Genomic DNA, 15,577 nt, shown 5'->3' on the forward strand with positions numbered 1-15,577 from the left:
TTGATGCTGACTTCGGTCAGGAGGCTAGGACCACCTCACTGCTTGGACAGCTTCTCCCCATGGACTGTAACAGAGTCCTCTCCAGTGACTGGGGCTTGGACAGATGCTGCATGGTCTTGTGCTCACTGCTGGTGGCCCGCACACCAGATTTAACGGGGGAGGACCCAGCACCTGAGGACAGCTCACTTGCCCAGTAACTGCTGTCCCATCAAGCAGGACCTCTCTGAGCACTGGAAGCTGGGAGGAGCTGGCATTTATACTCCCTGGGTGTGTCCAGGAGCTCAGAGGATACTGGGAGCCCAGAGGATTGTGAGGAGTTGAGTTAAAGGGACTTGCACCTGAATCTGGATAAAGGGGCACACCACCACACTACATTAGTGTGAGGGTCAGTGGGATGAATGCTTGTGACATTGGGAAGAACTAACTTCTTACAGATAGCTAAAAAGATGAATGGTGTCAGGGAAACTTATCTGAGAGGCAGAAATTGCTCATTGCTCAAGGAAACCCTAGCACCCTCTGGAGGAACCCTAGGGTTCCACGGAACCCTGGTTGAGAAACCCTGTTCTAGGCACTGTGTTCTGTTCTGAGCTAGTCCTATACATGGGATGCACAAGACAAAACTCACAATTCAATAGGCCTGCAAAACCTTTGTCTGCTTTTTAGATTCACTGTCTACTTGAAGCTTATTTATTCCAGTGTTGTAGGCCTCTACCAGGGAACAAAACCTGCATAAGTTAGCACATGGGTGATTTCAGACAATGCAGTCCCTTCAGCAACAAACACCCTAGACCAGTGATGGTGAACCTTAGCACCCCAGATGTTTTAGGAACCAAATTTCCCATGATGCTAAACTACACTGCTGAGTGCATGAGCATCATGGGAAATGTAGTTCCAAAACATCTGGAGTGTCAAAGTTCACCATCACTGCACTAGACGCTTGCTAAGATCTGCTGAAAGGTCGTTCAGTGTGGGTACAGCTGCAGATCATAATTAGGAACAAAGTAATTTTACCTACCTTGAAATGATCCTCATTTTTGCCCATTTTTATACTAACCGGAATTCACAGTTAAACATTTACAGTAAGTGTTTTCTGTCACCAGGCTTGAATGGAGGAGGGTGTCCACTGGGCTTCATACAGTCTGCAGACTCGTTCTGTACAGGTGAGTGTATACGATCCAGTAATGTGTCTACACCAGCATTTCTGGAGACTTCTGGTGTAGGTAGACACAGAATCTAGGTATAAAGTTGGCACATCGTGACCTCTGTGTGTGTATCTCTCCTAGATGTGGATGAGTGTGAGATCCGCAGGCCATGTTCCCACACCTGTCATAACATCCTGGGCAGTTATTCCTGTTCCTGCCCAACAGGGTATACCTTGGCAATGGATAACCGCAACTGCAGAGGTAAGCGCCGTGATCAATGCTGTATCTACTCTAGAAAATATCTAAACTGTTCTCCTTGACCCCAGGCACAGAGAATAACTTCAATCAATGCTGTCATTCATTTATTTTTAAATACATCTAGCATTAAGCCCCCATTCACATCAGGCCAATTTGACATGTCAAATCACATGCGAAATCTGGGCTTATTGTGGGCAACGGCACCGTCTGAATCGGTGCAACGCCGACTTTGCGATGCTGCATCGATTCCCAAAAGTAGTTCCTGCGCTACTTTTGGTGACTTTGGGGGCGATTTCTATAGACCTCTGTGCAAGAACTCACCCATGTCTCTCTCAAATCGCCCCCCGAAGTCGGACTGAAATGCCGGTTTGAAATTGTGCAAGTTCAGCTGAACTTGCATGATTTCAAACCCGCATTCAGTGTGAACTTAGGCTAAAGGACTTTGTCTCAATATCAGCCTCCTGTAACCCCCCCTGCACAGCAGCTCTCAGACTGGTAGAAGGAAGCTCAGCACTAGTGGCTACAGGAGAAGTGAGCAGAGTAATGTAACATCAGGGTGCTACTGATCCTTTGTTGTCTAGAATTCTGGGTGCTGTTCTTGACCAAGTGATGCCGCTGTTAGGCAGTGGCGGGCTGGTGCTCCATGGGCCGGGGGGGGGGGTGGGGGTCGGCGGACGGACCGCACAATACCAGACCACACCAGCCAGCACCCCCCTCCCCCCGACCACACCAGCCTGCACACTGGCTCACTTACCCTGGACATGTGGGCAGGCAGCAGCAGCGGCGGCGGCTTCCCCCTCGGGCTCCTGTGTCTCCTCCCTCCTCCTCCTCCTTGGCCAATGGCATGGCTTCTCCTTTCAGCCAATCCGGAAACGGGTCTCAGGACCCGCTTCCTGATTGGACAGGAGAAGAATCCGTGTGACAATAGCGAATATTCATTGGCTATTGTCACACAACTGGGTGGGCTCAGGGCGCAGTGCTCTGCCCCCAAGCCCAGACTTTTTTGAAGCCTATTAGAGCCTCAGGTTCTAATCATGTGCTTAAAAAAAAAAAAAACCCCATTGGAATCCATGCATCCGGCGCCCTGCATGTAGATTAGGGGTCCAGACGCATTGATGGGGGGGGGGGGGCGGTGCCCCTGCGCCCCCAATGGACGGGTTGCCACTGCTGTTAGGCCTCCTGCACACAGGACATTTAAAAAAACGCCAGGGCTGCTGCCAGGAAAATGTAGTTGCAAAGATGTGCTTTTAGCTGCATTTGTGACTAGCGTTTATGGGTGTTAATGCACGTTTTTTTGGCATTATTGTTTTTGGGTGTTTTTACAGTAAAAACACTCCCTATAATGTAAAAATGTCTAAAAACACCAAAAGCGGCTAACAGCTTGTTACAGCGTTTAGCTGTAAAAAAAACATCAGACGTCCCTAACAGCCGCTGTAAAAACATCCTGTATTGCATGAACCCCCTATTTTTTTATCCAAACAAAAACTTTATTGAAGCAATTTCAACAACAATAACAGTCCATTGCCAGTGTTACAAATCAGCACATAAATGCATACAAATAATTAGCAGCATGACATCCCACCATAGACATATATATATCACAAGTCCACCTTGCCATATACCCCCCCCCCGCCACCCCCCCACAAATATCATCCTGAAACCATAATGTACATCGGGAATAGGAATTAGCATACATTTATGCAGCAAGGCCAAATATCCTGCACATGATCATCAGATCAACTGGGGCAAGTCCTGGGGTATTCAGCCACAGTGCATGAACCCCTTATAGTTGAGGTCGAGAAACTGGCTGCGCTTTCTGGAGCACAACACTTGCTGACGTAGGTGTGTGCAGCCTATTGCATTAGGGTGTGCACACCAAAGCTCAAACACACATGCATGTGTATGTGTGTTTGTATATATATTTATATATATATATATATATATACATTGTACATACAGTGTGGCACTGTGCCCCGACAACACATGGTATCTCTGCCTGCAGAGCCAGAGTGAAAGAGAATACTTCCATACTTCCCCTTTAAGCAGAGTCACTCAGTGAGAGTTCTTGCCAGACAGAGCAATAATGCTAATGAAAACGGGGTGATTAGGGTGTGCCAAGGCAAACCCGGCACACCCTGTGCACGAACCTATGCTTGCTGAACAGAATTACAAATCCTTTGACAGGTAAAACAGGTCACATATATGCATTTCTACTTTGTATTTAATGTTCCCGGGATTCTGCTTTAAGTGTAGTGATAATGCTTTCATTACAAAATGAAGACTCACAATCATCCCCTTCTTTCCAACCATTTACTACAGACCTAGATGAATGTAAAATGGGCACCCATCAGTGTCCATCGGGACAAGAATGTATCAACATGCCTGGAACATACAAATGCCACCTGCGCTGCGGACCTGGGTTCCGACCCAACGCCGAGGGAACTGCTTGCGAGGGTAATAAAAAGATGTCTGTGTCTGTCTCTACTAGGATTATGTTGTTCTCTGATTTCCTCCTGCTGACCCTGATGGCTGTGTCACGTACCTGATCTGAAGCCGGAGTGTAGAGAGGGCTCCCCCTTGCGGGTAGGTGCAGAGCACCCCTGGAAGTGGGACAGGGAGTGCTGTGCCCGAAGTAGCACGGGTTGCCAGTTGGGATGACCAGATGGAAGCAGGAACAAACCAGTTGTGAAGTCCCAAGCAGGTCTGGAACACTTTGGCAAGTCAGGCAGTCTCAAGGTGAAAACAGGAACAAGCTGGGTAAATACTGGAGCGAAGTCAGGAGCCAAGCCGAGGTCAAGTACTGGAGAAGGCAGCGGGAATCCAAGAGCAAGCCAAGAGGTCAGGAGCCAGGAGATCAAGAGAAACAGGTTGGGGTCAAACAGTCCGGGTCGGCAACAAGAGGTCAAGATCAGCAGGTTTACAAGGCACAGGGAACACAGGAGGCTGTTGATCATCCAGCAACTAGTTGTTGTGGCTGCTGGCTTTAAATAGCCCGTTTGGCGCCAAGCGCCATTACGCACTGCGTACGCGCGTGCGCATTGGCGCATGCACATTCCAGACTGCGTTTGCCTGTGTTTGGGCCCGCATGCGCATTCGCGCCAATGCGCAAATTCGCTGATTGGCCAGGATGTTGGTAGTACCCTGACAGGCTGCAGGGATAGCAGGCTGACCAATTGTTTTTTTTCCCCAATAACTTTTTATTGAAAGTTTTATTGTTTTACAAACAACAAAAGAGAAGAAACAGAAAACAGAAGTGGGGAGGCGCTTGCTCGTCCTCTTCCTTTTCTTGACCTGCTTGGCTGCATGCTCAAATAGGAGTCCGTAATGGATTTCGTGGGTGATCCCATGCCATTTTAAAAAAAATGGGGGCGTTTTTATTATAATTGTGGTATCTATGGGGGGGGGGGGGCCCATGCTGTTCTTTTTTTATAATTTTTAATTGCCGGGATGTTCTCTTTACATGCAGCTGTCAGCGGGGAACGCCGACAGCTGATGAGTCAACCAGCTTCCCAGCCTGCTCTTTAGTAAATACTACATTATCTAAACTTTGCTGCAGTCGTTTTTTACCGCACAATTCATAATGAATTGAACATTTGCTCATGTTTGCTCGTGTGTTTGCTTGTTTCCGCATGTGTTATTTTACTGCATTTTTTTCAGCGTTCTTTAACTTTTAGTGAGTAGACCCCTAAGTTCAGAAAGAGAGTATCCTTACTCATGATAACCACTGACATTCTGGGGAGCATCACATAGTTGCCCATTATACATCACAAAGATGGTAAACTTGGGAGCCATGTGTTGGTCTTTTAATGTGAGTCGATAGATGGAGGTGGGTGAAGCAGGGCCAAGCTTAGACATCATAAAAGGAAAGTCCACATTTGCCTGTAACTTCACCTGCCGAAATCTTTGGAAGTCGAGATGGGTTCTACATGGAGGCCTATACTGAAGGTATACATTTATTCTACATGTGCTCTGTAGGAATATTTCTAGCTTGTGACCGGTTTACTTTAAATCAGTCACCATTTTACCAGGCTAATTTTAACTGCTTTGCTGAAAAAAAAAAATAGTTTTACAATCCTGAAAGGCTGAAACTCACATTTATGAGTTTAAAAAAAATGTCTCCTTCCATGTGTTTAATACGACTCTGTATATACTTTCTATTGCTGTGCTTTCTCTTGGAACACCTATCACGCTGTGGAAATCCCATATCATGGATGTCCTTGTACGTATGCATACTGATGCGCAATCCACATAATAAGTCACCTTGGTGTTCTTGTCTCCTAGATGTCGACGAATGTGCCCAGTCCTCGCCATGCCAGCAGAGGTGTCTCAATACCATTGGCTCTTATAGGTGTGCATGTGATCCAGGATTTGAGCTTAAAGGCACACGTTGTATAGGTCAGTGATCTTCCTTGCATGCACCTTTGTTTATTTTGTAGGCTACTATGGTCTGAGCACTGACAGGCTGACCCCCCATCCCTTCAATCTCTGCAGTAATGCTGGTAGCGCTCATACATCTATTTCCCAAAGACAACCTCTGGATATGACGCTGAGCACGTGCACTCAACTTCTTTGGTCGATCATGGCGAGTCCTGTTCTGAGTGGAACCTGTCCTGATAAACCACTGTATGGTCTTGGACACTGAGCTGCAGCTCAGTTTCAGAGTCTTTGCAATCTTCTCATAGCCTAAGCCAGTGGTCCTCAGGACCCACTAACAGGCCAGATTATAAGTATTACCTTGAGGAGATGCAGACTAGAGTACTGCAATCACTGAGCAGCAAATTATATCACCTGGGATGTATTTCAGTTATCTTGCAAACCTGGCCTGTTAGTGGGCCCTGAGGACCAGGGTTGAGGACCACTGGCCTAAGCCATCTGTATGTAGAGCAACAATTATTTTTTTCAGATCCTCAGAAAGTTCTTTGCCATGAGGTGCCATGTTGAACTCCCAGTGACCAGTATGAGAGAGTGAGAGCGATAACACCAAATTTAACACACCTGCTCCCCATTCAAACCTGAGACCTTGTAACACTAATGAGTCACATGACACCAGGGAGGGAAAATGGCTAATTGGGCCCAATTTGGACATTGTCACTTAGGGGTGTACTCACTTTTGTTGCCAGCAGTTTAGACATTAATGGCTGTGTGTCGAGTTATTTTGAGGGGACAGTAAATTTACACTGTTATACAAGGTGTACACTCACTACTTTACATTGTAGCAAAGTGTCATTTCTTCAGTGTGGTCACATGGAAAGATAGAATAAAATATTTACAAAAATGTGAGGGGTGTACTCACTTTTGTGAGATACTGTATGTGGATGAGTTATTGAAAAAGATGGTCCATTCCCTTAAATCATTTGTTAGGGATACCAAGGATGTGCTTGGCATCTCCTGCTGACCTATTTGATTTATTTTTGTCTGATAAGATTGCGATAATGATACATTCCCGTCATGGACATACTATGGCCAGCTGCATACGGATCCCAGTCTAGTACAACTGCTTGCAGATCACTGCTGATAATTTCAGTGGATATTATCCTATTACTTGATACATTGAGTTGTTTCTTGCTATTTTTGACAGTCCTAACAACAAAACATAGGTGTGCGCACAGGGTGTGCCAGGTGTGCCCAGGCACACCCTAATCACCCTGTGCAGCACAGATTCCCCCTACTGCCCTGGCTTCCCTCCCCCTTACCCCCCCAGCTCATCCGGCTTCCCTCCTCTCCTCTCCAGCCGGCTGTTGCTGTGGGGATGTTTTAGGATGAGTGGGGAAAGGGGCCGGCAAATATATAATTTCCTGACTCCCTCCCTTTCTGAATGAACATCGTGAGTGATCGGTAGTGTGTGTTTAAGCTTTGGTGTGCACACCCTAATGCATTAGGCTGCGCACACCTATGACAACAAACCCACGCTAGTCCCAATTGTATCGGTATCTGTGACCTTTATAGATTTGGGGACTCTGATATTGCAGCAGTGACAGACTGTGAGCAGACCTAGATTTCATTCGATCAGATGTCAATTTGGCTCATATCTTGTCCTGCACTTGATGCACTATTGGAAAATATACCCCATTAGCAGGGGAGCACTGGGCCAGGGGGCAATTGCCCCCTGGGGCGCTTTGATGCCCCATAAAAAGGCTGCACCGCTTCTGAAACAGACATGCCTAAAAGATTCCTGGTGAAGAGAAGTAAAAAGTCCCCACTGCTGACCTACTGAGTGCGGGATGAAGACAAGGACAGAGCGCAGACCCCCCCATCCCAGCATAGATGATGTAAACTGTGTCTGAGCAGAGGCCGGTTCCATGCCCCACTGGAGACTCTTGCCCTAACTGAGCTGTTCCAGCTCCCCCCAACCTCCCCCTGCTGGCCAGGTTGGGAACCCAGATTCAGCCGGTAAGTAAGTAGAGAGAATCTGGAGCAGGGCTTCAGCTTGGAATGAGGGTCAGGAGGAGGATTGGGTGAGTGGAAAGGGGGGTGAGGGTAAGTGGGAGGGGTTGGTCCAGTCGCTGTACTATGGGCCTCTGGTTTGTACTTGCCCCCTGGGCTAAAAGATGCCAGTCAGCCCCTGCCCAGTAGGACTGTCTATATACCCCATTGATATTGTTTATACTGCTTGATCAGTTTACTGGGATGATGTATGAGAGTGTGGCGTCCGGCGCACCTAGTTTGCACAGTAGAGACAACGTTGTCCTTTTTATTTGGTGATCGTGGGTGGTTCCTATTTAATGTCATTATTATTATTTAGATTTTTTGTATTCAGTGAAGATTGAGACAATTTACTTCGTTTTTTCTTTATCTTTGGTATGTAACCCATCCCCGGTGGCTCATATACTGTATATGGTCCTTAGGGCAGCCCCTTTGTATATGTTTGTGGTTTGGCCATGGAGCCCCACTTTACTTTTAAGTGAGTGGGAGGGTTATCAGAGGTCCCTTTTGGTTACCTCAATATTTATTAATTCCCTTGCATTGGTTTTCTAGACTTTTTGTTTTTACCCACAGATATTAATGAGTGCCTAAGAGGAATTTGCCAGCCCCAACAGCAGTGTAAGAACACCCTTGGAAGTTACCAGTGTACAGACAATTGTCCGGCAGGTACCACTCGCTCCGAGTCTGGAGGCTGCAATGGTGAGTACAGATATGAAGTATCTATATTCTGCCCGAAATAGCACTGCCTTCTGAATAACACTTCTTCATGGAGAACACTGTCATGTTGGGGGATCTGCAAAGTACCCAAACTGTGACAAGGCAAAAATTAGATAAAATAAAGGACAACCCCATTCAAAGCTGGCATTGTAATTTTGGGATGGTCCTGGCAAGATGTACCATACACTGCCTACCTATATCTCATATGGACTCCAGTGGTGTATTGCCTGTACAAGTATTTCATGTTTTGCTCCAGTTATTACAAGTCAAGATATGTGATGCTTCTTTTATGGATACTCCATAATGGAATATACACTCACCGGCAACTGTATTAGGTACACCTTGCTAGTACCGGGTTGGACCACCTTTTGCTTTCACAACTGCCTTCATTTTTCATGGCATAGATTCCAAGGTGTTGGAAACATATTTGTCGGAAGCACATCCATGATGCCAATCCCCTATTCCACCACATCCCAACGGTGCTCTATTGGATGAGATGTGGTGAGTGTGGAGGTCATTGGAGTACAGTGACCTGATCTGGTGAGTGTGGAGGCCATTGGAGCACAGTGACCTGATCTGGTGACTATGGAGGCCATTGGAGTACAGAGACCTGATCTGGTGACTGTGGAGGTCATTGGAGTACAGTGACCTGATCTGGTGAGTGTGGAGGTCCATTGGAGCACAGTGACCTGATCTGGTGACTATGGAGGCCATTGGAGTACAGTGACCTGATCTGGTGACTGTGGAGGCCATTGGAGTACAGTGACCTGATCTGGTGACTGTGGAGGCCATTGGAGTACAGTGACCTGATCTGGTGACTGTGGAGGCCATTGGAGTACAGTGACCTGATCTGGTGACTGTGGAGGCCATTGGAGTACAGTGACCTGATCTGGTGACTGTGGAGGCCATTGGAGTACAGTGACCTCATTGTCATGTTGAAGAAACCAGTGGTGAGATGATTGGAGCTTTGTGACATGGTGCATTATCCTGCTGAACGGAGCCATCAGAAAATGGGGACACTGTAGTCCTAAAGAGATGGACATGGTCAGCAACAATACTCAGGTAGGCCGTGGTGTTTAAATGATGCTCAACTGGTACTAAGGGGCCCAAAGTGGGCCAAGAAAATATCCCCAACACCATTACACACCCACCGTTGGATCCATGCTTTCATGCTGTTTACGCCAAATTCTGAGCCTACCACCTGAATGTCGCAGCTGAAATCAAGACTCATCAGACCAGGCAACATTTTTACAATCTTCTGTTGTCCAATTTTGTTGATCCTGTGCAAATTGTAGCCTCAGTTTCCTGTTCTTAGCTGACAGGAGTGGCATCCGGTGTGGTCTTCTGCTGCTGTAGCCCATCTGCTTCAATGTGTTGTGCGTTCAGAGATGGTATTCTGCATACCTTGGTTGTAACGAGTAATTAATTTGAGTTACTGTTGCCTTTCTATCTTCTGGAACCAGTCTTTCCATTCTCCTCTGACCTCTGCCATCAACAAGGCATTTTCCTCCACTGGATATTTTCTCTTTTTCCCACCATCTTCTGTAAACTCGATAGATGGTTGTGTGAGATCCATCCCCGTAGATCAGCAGTTTTTGAAATACTCAGACCAGCCAGTCTAGCACTAACAACCATACTACGTTCAAAGTCACGTAAATCCCCATTCTTATGCTTGGTTTGAACTTCAGCAAGTCGTCCTCACCACGTCTAGATGCCTAAATGCATTGAGTTGCTGCCATGTGATTGGCTGATTAGCAATCTGTGTTACCAAGCAATTGAACAGGTGTACCTAATAAAGTCCAAAAAGAAAATTGCGATGCTTGGCACCTTGCTCCTGCGCTCAGAATCTGGTTATCAGACTGCCTCTGTCCCGGGAATCTCACTTGGCATCCACTAATGGCTAAGCCTTGCTGCCCTCTACGACCGGGGTGGTCGACCAAACACTGTAGACATAAACAAAAAGAAAGGGCGCACCAGCCTAGCGCATTATCTTCAGTAGGCTTTTATTGATAAATTATTAAAAATGTCTACTCACAAACAAGCAATGTAAACCAGCATATCAACTCCATCAAACAACGTCCATGATGTTCAAAATCTTGTTAAGGTAAACGGCTGACACTTTTTCGAGGCAGTGCCTCTTCCTCAGAGCCTAAGGGCCATGACTGAACCCTTGGTGTATATATAGTAAAATGAGTCTCCACATGACCCCTAATAAAGTGGTCGGTGAGTGTGTATGTGTATATCTACCGTATTTATATATATATATATATATATATATATATATATATATATATATATATATATATATATTCCTTGCTAACTGTAGCTGTTCAGCTGTAATAGGATTAAAAAAGACTATACAGTATGAAGCCAAAACCATATTTTTTTTACTTTATGAGAATACTGAGGACCAGATGGTCCCTGGCAGTCTCTATGACTCTCGAAGGCTCGGCACGACGTTATGACGTCACGTCCAGCCTGGCAGTTGAAAATACTGCCGTGTACTTGGCTGGAAACCCCAGATCGTTTTTTTTTTTATTCCAAAATTCTTTTATTTGCTTTCAAAGAATAACAGAACAATATAACAATCAATCTGTAAGTTATAAACAGACAGAGAGTCAGGCATTGGAACTTTCCTTTCAACTCAATGGGAACCCGAAACCGATAGCTAGAAGTGCGAGAGAACAGTAAGGCACATTCATATGACAATATAGAATTTGGTAATTACTCATCATCTGTCTCATGGACTCAGCGAAGCAATGGGTCATATAGCTGCGTAGCAAACGTATGTCCTATGGGCAGGTGAAGGACTTAGCGTAATATAGCATATATAGCATAGATATGCATATATAGATATGCGTCAGAACAAACACCCCTATGACCTAAGGTCAGGGTGCAGGGAGGGGTATGTAAGGATCTATGCTCTGATGCTGTCTGACTGTGTATGGTTTTTAGAAGTGGACAGTGGTGAGGAGAGCTGTAGTTGGATTGGCGAAGTTGAAAGCCAAGGTCGTCTTGTCAGTATCCTGGCTTGGCTAAAGTAGAGTATATGAGTTTCCTACCGTAAGTTCGTCTGGTAGAACGGCAGGATGAAGAGAAGTTAGAAAAAAGGGGGGTGGGGCGGTGTGGGATGGGAAAGGGGGGGCGGTGTGGGATGGGAAGGGGGGGCGGTGTGGGATGGGAAAGGGGGGGTGGTGTGGCATGGGAAAGGGGGGGTGTGGGATGGGAGGGTGTAGGTGGGGAAAAGGAGCAGGGAGAGGAGGAGAAAAAAAAAAAAAGAAAGGAGGAGGGGGAAGGAGGGTGTTACTGGTTATAGAAAGTAAGGGAGGGAGGAGATTATCCATCAGTTTTTTTTTTTTTTTATCTCAGGATTTCCAGCCTAGAGGAGAGATGTGGGGTCTTATTGACCCCAGATCTCTCCAGACCTGTCATGCCCTGTTTACATTCCTTATAATAGGAATTAAAAAAAAAAAATAATAATAAAGGGAAAGTGTAAAGGTAAAAAAATAAAAAAAAAACAATAATGATAAAAAAAAAATTAAAACACCCCCGTCCCTCCGTTTTCGCACGTAGAAGCAAACGCATATGTATTTTGTGCCCACATATGTAGACAAGGTTTAATCCACACATGTGAGGTATCGCCGCAAGCGTTAGAGCGAGAACAATAATCCTAGCTCAAGACCTCCTCTGTAAGTCTAAACAGGTAACCTGTAAAAATGTTTAAAGCGTCGCCTATGGAGATTTTTAAGTACCGAAGTTTGGCGCCATTCTACGAGTGTGCGCAATTTTAAAGTGTGACATGTTAGGTATCTATTTACTCAGCGTAACATCATCTTTCACATTATACAAAAAATGTAGTGTTTTTTTTTTTAATTCATGAAATGTTTCCAAAAAAATTTGCTTTGAAAAATTGCTGCGCAAATACCATGTGACATAAAAAAGTTGCAACAACCGCCAGTTTATTCCCTAGGGCAGTGATGGCGAACCTTGGCACACCAGATGTTTTAGAACTACATTTCCCATGATGCTCTTGCACTCTGCCATGAAGTTGAACATCATGGGAAATGTAGTTCCGAAACATCTGGGGTGCCAAGATTCACCATCACTACCCTAGGGTGTCTGCTAAAAAATCATATGTACTGTTTGGGGATTTTGAGTAATTTCCTAGCAAAAAAAAAAATGATTTTTACTTGTAGGAGCGGAGTGCCAGAATTGGCCCTAAAACTTTTTCTAAAACTATTGCATTTCCATGTTCTGTGTATTGTAGGAGAGCAGATATAGTGAATGCAGGCTCCTGGGGAGACCAGATATAGTGAATGCAGGCTCCTGGGGAGACCAGATATAGTGAATGCAGGCTCCTGGGGAGACCAGATATAGTGACTGCAGGGTCCTGGGGAGACCAGATATAGTGAATGCAGGCTCCTGGGGAGACCAGATATAGTGAATGCAGGATCCTGGGTAGACCAGTTATAGTGAATGCAGGCTCCTGGGGAGACCAAATATAGTGAATGCAGGCTCCTGGGGAGACCAGATATAGTGAATGCAGGCTCCTGGGGAGACCAGATATAGTGAATGCAGGCTCCTGGGGAGACCAAATATAGTGAATGCAGGCTCCTGGGGAGACCAGATATAGTGAATGCAGGCTCCTGGGGAGACCAGATATAGTGACTGCAGGCTCCTGGGAAGACCAGATATAGTGAATGCAGGCTCCTGGGGAGACCAGATATAGTGAATGCAGGCTCCTGGGGAGACCAGATATAGTGAATGCAGGCTCCTGGGGAGACCAAATATAGTGAATGCAGGCTCCTGGGAGACCAGATATAGTGAATGCAGGCTCCTGGGGAGACCAGATTTAGTGAATGCAGGCTCCTGGGGAGAGTAGATATAGTGAATGCAGGCTACCGGATTTAGTGACACTTTAAATGAAGCTATACGCACCTACAAACAAAATGGTGATAGATTTTCTAATACAATACTGTGTATGACAGCTATAGGTCTAGAGATGGAGCAAGGGAATCAGCAGTCACTGGTTGGACTAGAAGGGCAGTTCTGTCTCTCTTCGATATAATAAAGAAGAATTGTGTTTCCTTTTCAGATATTGATGAGTGTCGTGATGGCTCCCACATGTGTCGTTACAACCAACTGTGTGAGAACACTGTGGGCGGGTACCGCTGTACATGTCCCCGGGGATACAGGACTCAAGGTGTTGGGAGGCCATGCTTGGGTAAGCATTGATATTTTTTGTTATTGCAAGGTTGGAGGTATCTTCGATTACATTTGTATAGCCAAACCTAAAGCAAGCCTGTGCAAATGCAGGGCAAAGCAACAGATTATCTGTAATTCCCAGCTTTCCAGCAGCACATACTTATTTTTTCTTTACTCTCTGCAACTCCATTCATTCAATGGAAGTGAGGAAAGAAGGGCCATGTGTTAGCCTAACTGGAGCTTACACAGGGCTGAGGACTTTCTTCTCACCCCCATGTGACAATGCTGGGCCAGTCAATAAGCACCAGAACTGACAGAAGAGAGGAAAGTAAGTGAATCACATGTTCTTCCATACATGGAAGTACCAGCTCCTGGCCACTGAACATGGCGGGGCTATATGTTGGGGAGGAGGTCATTACAATCCTGTTGCTATCCTCTCCATGGTAAATCATGGGTTTACTTTCCAGGGATAGAATTGTGTTTTAGAACGAGTGGTTCTTTACGTAGATTGCAGTGAAGTAAAATAAATGTATTTGGAGTGGACCAAATAGTGTCGGCAAGTGTTTGCCCCATTTATTGGGGTACACTGAAAGTAAAGTTGTCCTCTAAATAACAGTTTGGACAAATTAAATTTGTTTATTCAATTTGTTTAAAGTGCACCAGAACCTAAATATCCAACACTGTGAAGGGGGAAGATTGGTGAGGTTCTTCCAGTGGCCAATGGCGAACCTTGGCACCCCAGATGTTTTGGAACTACATTTCCCATGATGCTCATGCACTCTGCAGTGTAGTTTGAGCTTCATGGGAAATGTAGATCCAAAACATCTGGGGTGCCAAGGTTTGCCATCACTGGCTTAACTTATGATTTTCAGGTGTCTACACCAAATAATGTACGTTGGAAGTACCAGTTTTAAAGGCTGTCCTAGTTCTGCTTTCATGATACTTGCCTGCTTGGCCCATTCCCTGGTCTCATCAAGCCTCCTATTCCATACAGGCCCAGATTTATCATATAGTCTGAAGGAAGGGATAGTTTTCTCTTGTTAACAGCAACAATTCAAATTCCTTCTTTCATTCTGCTTTTGTGGCGGGAGGGATAAGAGAATATTGATCGCTATTGGGCAACAATCAAATTTTCTTCTTGAAAAAAAAGATCATGGACGGTTCCAGCCTGTTAAAAGTATTTGTTCTCTCTGTTGCTTCATAGCGGTCTAATTAAAAACCTGCATTCCATAACTATTTTTCTTTCCTCATGCAGATATTAATGAGTGCCAGCAGGTACCTAAACCATGTGCCTATCAATGCCAAAATCTGGCTGGCAGCTATAAATGCCTTTGCCCACCTGGGAAGCAACTTTTGGGAGATGGGCGGTCATGTGCAGGACTGGAGAGACTTGGGTATAACGCAACCTTCGGCACCACCAGCGCCCAGTTCCAGCAACCTCTCACTAATGGGCGCATTCATGGAAACAATGTCTACACTTGGCTGTCCTTCAGTCAAAATGGCAACGTGATTGGTCAAAGCAGTCCAGGCCGTTGTCCTCCAGGCTTCATGCGTAGACATGGGGTGTGCACAGGTAAGAGGGATTATCTATGATCATACAGGACCTAGGTTTGGGAACTGTATGGCATTTTATGTTTTCAGGACATTCATTGTCATTATGGTTCTGTCCTGGAAAATATTTTTTACAGAAAAGTTTGAGTTCTGCCTAATGGTCAGCACATATTGCCAGATATATGAAATGTTTTAAAAAGTGTAGATCCCCCAACAATGCTAGCCTGTGATATCTGGAATACAGGTTGGTATATCCATGGCAAAAGACCTATAAGTGTGTT

At 45.5% G+C, this 15,577-nt stretch overlaps 1 protein-coding gene across 1 annotated transcript in view; it reads left to right on the plus strand.

The window, feature by feature from the left end:
- The window catches only part of HMCN2 (hemicentin 2), a 377,259-nt gene that overhangs the window by 352,494 nt on the left and 9,188 nt on the right, over positions 1-15,577 (plus strand). The window contains exons 81-87 of the mRNA XM_082263033.1: positions 1,101-1,160; positions 1,284-1,403; positions 3,720-3,854; positions 5,682-5,795; positions 8,397-8,522; positions 13,636-13,764; positions 15,001-15,318. Of these exons, the coding sequence (XP_082119159.1) occupies positions 1,101-1,160; positions 1,284-1,403; positions 3,720-3,854; positions 5,682-5,795; positions 8,397-8,522; positions 13,636-13,764; positions 15,001-15,318 (1,002 nt within the window). The remainder of the gene's footprint in view (positions 1-1,100; positions 1,161-1,283; positions 1,404-3,719; positions 3,855-5,681; positions 5,796-8,396; positions 8,523-13,635; positions 13,765-15,000; positions 15,319-15,577) is intronic.

This window comes from Pelophylax lessonae (assembly GCF_965119305.1).
Source record: "Pelophylax lessonae genome assembly, chromosome: 7".
Taxonomy (NCBI): domain Eukaryota; kingdom Metazoa; phylum Chordata; class Amphibia; order Anura; family Ranidae; genus Pelophylax; species Pelophylax lessonae.